We start from the raw sequence: 8,584 nt of genomic DNA on the forward strand, positions 1-8,584 counted from the left end.
GATTTTGGGGTCTGGTTTCTCAGTTAGTGTCTACATATCATTTTCCCATGTAAACCTTGAATTTAATTTTTTTAATCCAGTGTCATAGGACGTTCAGAACGTAATTTTTGCTTGACTGGCTCTTGTTCAAATCAGCTGATTTGTGACAAAAATTTGTGATATTGTATTTTCTGTGATTTTTTTCCCTACGTAAGGTGAAACTTAGCAGAAAAACGGGAATTATGCCCAATGAAAATCCATACAGCAGGTGGGCTTAATCAATGATATATTTTCAGAAAATAAATATTGATTATTGTTGACATTACTTCTAATTCCCACAGGCTGTATCTGGTTTTTTTTTTCTCTAATTTAACAGGAATTAAAACAGCATGACCCAAAGAGCAGAGCATCATTCAAAGCAAGGAAGGATCTCATACACAGGTGTACAGAACAAACACAACGTTGGTTGTTATGCTCTGGCAAATGTGTAAAGACTGTAATAGGAAACCATATTATTTAATACGTACTATATTGAGAGTTATTGTGAAAAGAAAAAGACTTGTGCCTTGCCCTTTTAACCCTTGTTTTAAAATGTTCATTCTTTAGGATAATATTAAAAAATCCCAGAAATTCTGAAGTGAGAAAGGAGACACCAAACAACATAAAAGTTCTGCCCATTTCTGTCTTCTCAGGAATACCAAATCTTTTTTTTACTTTTTCTGTTGTTATTAATTGTAGGCTGGCTCAGGATATGACTACTCTCAGCCATGACTGCAGTCCAGAGTAGGGACACTGGAGCTCCTTTTGAACTGGCTAACAGCACAGGTATTTGATGCAGTGTAGCCATGGCAGCACAGAGCTCTGAGTGGCCTAATTACTCTGCCAAGAAATAAATGGATACTGGGAATTCCCTGGGGTGGAAAGACGGTTGAATTGTTAACAAAAAGAGTTTTCCCCTGAGGCACATTAGTTAACAAGAGCCAAAAACCCTCAAGGTCCAACCTTAGAATGCCTTTGTCCTTTAGCACTTCTGATGTCCCAGTCCTTCCAATTCTCCTGCTGTCTATAGAGACAAAAGAAAGATGTGATTTCAATATCTGATGGAAAACCTAAAATAAAGCAAAACATTTCCCACCCCCAAGTAAAATCTATATATCAGATCTCCTTAAAAAGACAAAAGGAAACACACAGAGCTCTCCTGGTGGCAATGGAGGGGTGGAGATGCTCGAGCATCCTGCCTCCATAGGGCTCACATCGGTATCAGTCCCCTGAGCTCCATGAGGAGCATGTTCAGACCGGGGTTTACTATGCCTGTAAAGTGGCAGGATATGTATGTATTTAATGGGGAAGACCAAGGAGAAAATGAGCAAAATCCACATTATTTGGCTGAAATTCCCTTTGAGGTCAATGCGAGTGTAACTAGTTCAAGGACTGACATGTAAAGCCATTTCAGAAAACATGCTGGTTCACGCAGGTGGAGACCTTGGTGAGTAATGCCTAATCAGAATCTGTAGGCTTGTGCCCAGTCTGACAAAATGATGTTTGCAACAGCCATGTGCTGAAGTTGCTCTGTTTTGAGGAGAAAAAAGGCCAGAAAATTGTAAGTTTGCCGTCTTATAACAGAGGCCATAACTGGATGGTGTGTAGAGGCTAGAAGTTGCAATTTTATGACAATAATTTAAATGTGAAAAAAGGAACAGGACATGACTAAAGTTCATACGCTGCAGCTTAGATATACACATCCCATTTAGACCTAACCAAACTGATTCTACTTTTCTATGCAGGCAAAGAAGCAATAGAGGTGGAAATCCCAGAGAGTCACCAGGATGTGATGCCCAATGATGAGCAGTAATTACTGCAGCAACACTTCAGCCAGCATGAGTGTCAACGAAATGTCTGCCTTCCCTCTGACTTTAGAGCAAAAAACTGGCTTTGCCTTTGTGGGGATTTTGTGTGTTTTCTTGGGACTTCTAATTATCAGATGCTTCAAAATCTTGCTAGACCCCTACAGTAGTATGCCCTCTTCTACATGGGAAGATGAAGTTGAGGGGTTGGATAAAGGAACATTTGAATATGCTCTTGCATGAAAACTCACAGAATATCCTGCCTTAAATTTGATGTTGATTTCATTTTGGAAACCAACTGTTGTTACATTTGCTATACATACTTGCATTTTGGAGATATGTTGGTGACATCCATTTTGTTAAATAAATATTTGTTGCAAACTCAATAGGCACTTCAAGTTGCTTTTATTTGAGGAACAGTGTAATGGTAGATAAGGAGTTGTTAACAGCAAAGAAATACTACAATAAGTAATTCACTAGAAAGTTATCATTGCCAAAAAGTATTTTAAAAATCACATGATACTTGTCTCTTCAGAGGAGGATGATCTCATTTCTACTGTGTCTCATGATAGGCTGGAGAGAAAACTGAAGGACAAAAAACAGGCCCATGAATGGTGAATGCTTAGGTGGTAACTCATTCCTCTCCCCATCTGACACAATTTTCTGAAGCTCAGAGACTGTACTTCTATATTGAGAATACAAAAGTGGAAGACAGCAAATGGTTGTGGCTCAGAGGAGGTGCCTGCAAGAGGTGTGTGTCCACGTTGCCGAGATGAGAGGAACAAGAATTGGTCCATGCACTACCAATAATAAGGAACTAACAGAAAAGCTAAAGATCACATCAATTGCTAACTCACCTCTCATCTCCCACGAAGAGCAGGCGCTGTGCCACTGACCGTTTATAAGGAAATCGTACATTGCTTCTGCTGTGTGAAACTTGATGTGGTCCTCTGCAAGCAGTGTGTAGATCTATTCCTGCCTCTCATATGAGAGTATTGTTTCGATAGGCCTCTTTTCTCTTACTCTGCAGCAACAGAAAGTCGAACAGACTTAGCGGAAGGTAAACAAACATCATTAAATAAATTCTTGATTCTACAAACATTCAGCAATACAAAATACACTACCTGCTCAGAACTCCAGTCTGAACCACCACCACAGTCCCAGTCTACCAGTGGTGAAAAAGTGAACGTTAAGTAACCAATCTTACAGTCTAGCTGAACTGGTCAGGGCATGCCAATTTTTGACTCCACTTGGTTACAGAAGATGATTCAGTTTGAACTGGAACTTAAACTGTCTGCTTAACAGCTCCCAGCAGTAATTACACCAACTTGGCAAGGTCAAAGGAGAGACAGCTATGCTGCATACCCATTTGTGCCCAGCCCCTGAAAGGAAGAGAGGTCCAGAGGTGACTGGAGATCTCTGTACTCTCCAGCTGGTTCTTCTGTTTGGGCACCTACAGCTGTGCACTGTGTATGATCTGGACTGTCAAAGTGAAGAATTAGTCATAGGAGATCCTATCAAGGCAGAAGAACTAACAGTGAAAGCAGAGACACAAATCTGGCTATTCAAGGTCACCCTCATATACACAGCTGTTTAGCAAGTGTGACAGTACTTGACAGAAATTCAATTCAGTTTTTAAGGTTGGCATCAGAATTTTAAGCACTGTCACTTTTGCTAAACAGCTCTGTTTGCAACGAGGAGCAAAGACAAGGAGGTCAGTTACAGCAGTTGGTTTCTTTTGCATGTATTCTGAAAAATACATATTGTCCCTTTTGCCCTATATGCAAGGCGGAGGCAGTCAGTGGAACAGCAGACCTCAAATACCATTTGGAACACAAAATACTTGATTGTACAAGGAAGGACATGAATCTCCTGTCTGAAGAATGTAAAAGAGGAACAGCCAACACTAATCTATACTTGTCCATTTTAATTATAAAACATAAACAATTTTGTGAATGTAAGAGCTTTTAAACTGCTTCAGATTCTACATAAGAAAAATATGTCAGACCCTCAGAGATTCAGAACATGGCATTTATCCTAAGTTAATTTAACCACAAAATCGAAGGTAGATATCAGTACATTGGTTCATGTGATCTGTTATTGCTGGATAGGATTATCCACTGCAGAGACCTGACACTGCCATTCTTTTTACGTACAGCTAATCAGCACAGCTGAGGTCCGTGCTGTCAGGTTAGAGTGCTGAAGCTGTTTAAGTGATCTGGGTTAAATATAGTTCAGTTATCTCTAAACTACAGAGCAAACATACCCAAAGAATCCCAATACTGTCTTACTATTTTTGTTCTTGACCCAATCTGTTGCTGTAAGCAATTATCAAATTCCCTTATAATTACAAAGCTTCATCATTTCCTGACCACCCTCCTCTGCACCCCCAAAAGAAAAGAGATGGAGTCAGTCTTCCTGGAAAGGATACACAGAACATAATTTTTCAAAGGTTTTCCTTCAATATCCAGAGTAAAGCTTTGGACAGGGTTAGAAGCAAATGGTTCAAAATGCATGTGGGACTAGGGAAGCCATCAATGACTGATCCCACTGACTTCATTGGAATCTCTTCTGCATAAAATGCGCTGAGCAGAAGCTTGAACTCTTGTTATCTCCCTTACTATAGATGCAGAACTCAAAAACAGACAGATCATGATCTGTGCACAGAATCAGACGTAGCTGGGAGGGAAATGGAGATAACAGAAGTATTTTCAGGCCCCCTTAGAACTTGTGCAATACCATAAACCTAGTAATTGTAATGGATAGGTACATTTTGTGGTTAATAGTTAACAAGCTAGAATGCTTCTCTAAATCACCATCTAGAATGTTTTGAAAGAGAGGGATTGGATGGTCTATTCAGTATATTAAGCAGGAGAAAAATCTGGCCAATAAGGCAGAGTCTGTAATGCCTCAAAGAGAGGGACACACTATATGCATGCATCAAAGAGGCAGATTGTCCTTCCCTAAAAAGACAGGATTGAACGGTAAGTTAAATTATCCTGAATAAGGTAAACTTGATTATTTATGCATAATTCTAGAATACTAAACACAAAATTAATGGCAAATAACAGTTGAGAGACCTCTGGAAATACACGGTGAAAGTCAAAGTATTATTTTCAAGAACAGCAGAAAGGTAAGAGACGTTTATTTTCCTAGCAAAATAGTGATATTATGGAAATAAGACTGTGAAATTACAGAATCATTTTACTTGGCAGCAAAACTCTTGTTGTCATCAAAGAATCAGGATTTCATTCAGTCATGGAGATGGAAACAAACCTAGTTTCACTGACTTTAATGACAAAAGATTTGGTTTTGCTCCTTCATGCCTGAAGATGAGACACTTCCTCACAACTTTAACAGGCTGAAGGAAGCTGAATACTATCTATGATCAGAAATGTGTAGTAGTAATAATAATAATACTGATCATCCAAACCCAATAGAAGTAAAATAAACTAAATAAATGTAACATGTTACTGTGAGGCTTACAAAACAGCAAGCAGGAGAACCAACATAAATATGAGGGGATTATAAAGTGGTATCATAGCAGAGAGGTCACAGCAGAATATTATCTATAGCTGATGGAAGAAGTGAGAAAAAAAGCTTTAGCTATATCTCATACCAAAGATGGAGGACATTTGATTATCAGCTTTTCAAATTATAATTTTGATATGCGACTTCTGAGAAAATTTACATTGCCAAGGTATAAATATTGATGCAGTATTTTATCTTTCAGTGCCAAAGGGCCAGATGCATTTCACAAAATCATTGAGAAATTTAAATTGGAAAAAACCTCTGGAGGTCATCTAGTCCAACCTCTTATGAAAGCATAGAACTTAAAAAAATGCACCTAATGGGCTTATTTAGCCAAATTTTCAGTTCATATATTCTTTTATACAGATATATTTTGTTTCTAAAACTTTCTGCTTTTACACACACTCGCAGCATTTCAATGTCTAAGTATGGTCTGTTTAGTGAGTTTGAACAGACCTGAACTCCTACTGAATTACATAGGTCTGTACAATCACACTCCCTTATGTCCTTAGAAGTATATTTTGAGACATAAGGATTGCCATTGTTTCAGTAGCTCATTTCAAGGCCATCCACACCGTTCAGTAAGTTGCTGCAAAGGTACTTAACCCACTAAAGGCCTTAAATATAGGCACCCCTTTTGCTCTCCAGGATTTCGTTTGCTTGTTTGGGTTTTTTTGAGGGGTTCTGTGCGGGAAAGTGGTGCAGGAAGCAGATTGTACAGCTGCCATATGTCCACCTGTCTATGGGCTGCCATTCAGAGGGACCTAGTCAGGCTGGAGGAATGGGCCAACAGGAATATCATGACATTCAACAAGGACAAATGCAAATCCTGCACCTCGTACAGATGAAACCTCTGCACTGAACAGGCTGGGGCCTTACTGGCAGGGCACAACTCTCCTGGAAGGGCCCTGGTGAGAAGCCAGCTCCAGAGGAGTCAGCATCATGCTCTGAGAGCAATGAGGGTGAACAGTGTCCTGGGCTGTGTTACCAGGCCCACAGCCAGCCGATCAAGTGAAGTGATCATTCCCTCTATTCAGCACTTGTCAGACTGCACCTGGAACCCAGTCTCTAAGTTTGTCTACCTGTCCCCCCTGACTACCCATGTGAGCAAGATGCTGATAAACTTGTGTGTGTCTGATGGAGGGCCACCAAGATGGGCAGGGTAGGAGCATTCGCCTTGCAAGGCAAATGGGTCTTGCTTAACAAGGAGAACAAAAGGCATGAAGGGGAGGCTAAGCAGCCACCCCCCAGCACTTATGAGAAGGTTCCTGGCAAGGCAGAGCTATGTTCTTCACTGAGATGCACAGCAGGAGAGCGAGCTGATGGTCATAGAGTGATACATGGAAGGTTCCCACTGGATATACAGAAACAAAATGACTATGAGAACAATTAAGTATTACAATAGGCTGAGAAGGCAGGTCGTGGAATCTGTTCTTGGAGGATGTCAAGACCTGACTGGTGAAAGCCCTGATTTACATTCAATGTTCCCTCTGCTTTGAGTGGGAGCTTGGGCTAGATATGCTCTCAAGGTCCCTTTCCACCTTTGTGATTCTATGACTTGCTACAATTTCTTTGAAAACATCTTAAAGGGTGTTTTCAGTTTACAAATGTAAAATTGAGCATAAAATTCTATGAAACTTCCAATGCCTAGGACTGTTGGTAATATTTCTCAATAATTACTTCTTTTCCACAGTCATTTATTTCCTCCATTACAATTTAGGAAACTAAACGCTATTTTTGGATCTGTTTCAGTTGTCTATTTATTCCTTCATATTGCATTAATTTTATTCACATAAAAAATTAACATTTTGCTACATCTTAATTGCCTGCTCATAAATTGTTCCCATCCTGGAACTACTGAAAACTTAAAGCCTATATTATGTAGCTAATCTAAAATCAACTATTTGATTTAAGCTTTTCATGCAAATATAATTCTAGACTATGAGAGAAACATACACGGCATCATAATACTTAAGTGGAACATAAACAGTAAACACACTGCATGGAATCTTGTGTCACAGCCCTTGTACTGCTTACACTTTCACTGGCTTTTATTAAACATTACAATATTAAAAGAAATACTGTATTTGAAAATCAATTCTAGGTACTTAGAATCTGATCCAAAGCCCATTTTACATAGATGGTGTCGTGAATCCTGATTTAGAATCCTGCTGACTATGCCAATTTGTAAGAAACGGGTGATTCAGATCGCTTAAAGAATCACCATCAAAAATATTAGCAAAAGTGGCTTTCATACGATGTTGTAAATGTGCGACTTAACAAAGTTCAATAACAGAGTTCACTCAATTACTGTACGGCACGATCATTTGAACAATGATTCAAAACTACCAAGGCACAAATCAAAGTTACCACACTACAAAGTTATGCACGATTTCAGTCACTTACCAAAGATCTGCCGCTGATAAAAGGTCTCTCTGCCTCAAGGAGCAACCTGGAGAGGTGTCCCAGCTGAAAGGGAGATCACCACCATGCAGCCAGGCTGCTTAGCTGGGAGAGCTCAAAAACCACTCACCTCTGCTGTCATATTTATGGGATAAAGTGGTTGGCTTGTAGTCAGATTACATGTGATGGAAACAATGTGTGGGAGACTCCTTGTACCCACAACTTATTTTGTTCCTTGACAAATTAGTCTTGGAAAAGCCACCTGCTATTCGTGTGTTAATTGCATGATCAGTGCTCCAAGCTCACACGTATTGATGCTCCCTGTGTCACTCTGCTCCTTCGTGGGTTTTCAGAGAACAGATTGAAACTAGAGGAGTTCTTGGCCCGTTTAGAGCTTAGGCCTTTACCTCCTTTGGAGCCTGTACCAAACTACCGCTAGTTTGGTGAAGGGGTTGGATGCGCCTGTCACAGATGAAAACATCCCCACAAACTCAGTCTTTGACTCAACTATTTTTTTACTCAATAAGTCACAGGAACACAGCCTCATGGATACTTGGTAAGGTGAGGGAAAGCATACGGTGGAAAATTTATCTAACAATGCAAGTTAATAGAAATGTTTTGTTTATATTTTTTATGGCAGAAACACAGCGGACAACATTAGGAAGACTGCTTAGAGGTTTCAATAAAAATTTCTTGGAACTTCATTACTCTAAGAGCAAAGATTTCATATGCAACAGCACTAAAGCCTTTGCTGCAGCTGCAACTAACTCGCCGCAGGTACAGAAGTGCGAACGGATCAGTGACCTAAATCTACAGCATCCCTCAAG

General features: G+C 39.8%; 1 protein-coding gene across 1 annotated transcript; it reads left to right on the forward strand.

Moving 5' to 3' along the window:
• The first annotated feature begins 1,817 nt into the window (after positions 1–1,817).
• CTXN2 (cortexin 2) lies at positions 1,818–2,066 on the forward strand. Its single transcript, XM_065642060.1, has one exon. It carries the CDS (start codon positions 1,818–1,820, stop codon positions 2,064–2,066), a length of 249 nt encoding a protein of 82 aa, XP_065498132.1.
• The last annotated feature ends 6,518 nt before the right edge of the window (positions 2,067–8,584 follow it).

Source organism: Caloenas nicobarica, chromosome 10 (assembly GCF_036013445.1).
Source record: "Caloenas nicobarica isolate bCalNic1 chromosome 10, bCalNic1.hap1, whole genome shotgun sequence".
In the NCBI taxonomy this organism is placed as follows: domain Eukaryota; kingdom Metazoa; phylum Chordata; class Aves; order Columbiformes; family Columbidae; genus Caloenas; species Caloenas nicobarica.

Coding starts and splice junctions, on each gene's coding strand:
- CTXN2 (XM_065642060.1), top strand. CDS start 1,818: ATGATGAGCAGTAATTACTGCAGCAACACTTCAGCCAGCATGAGTGTC.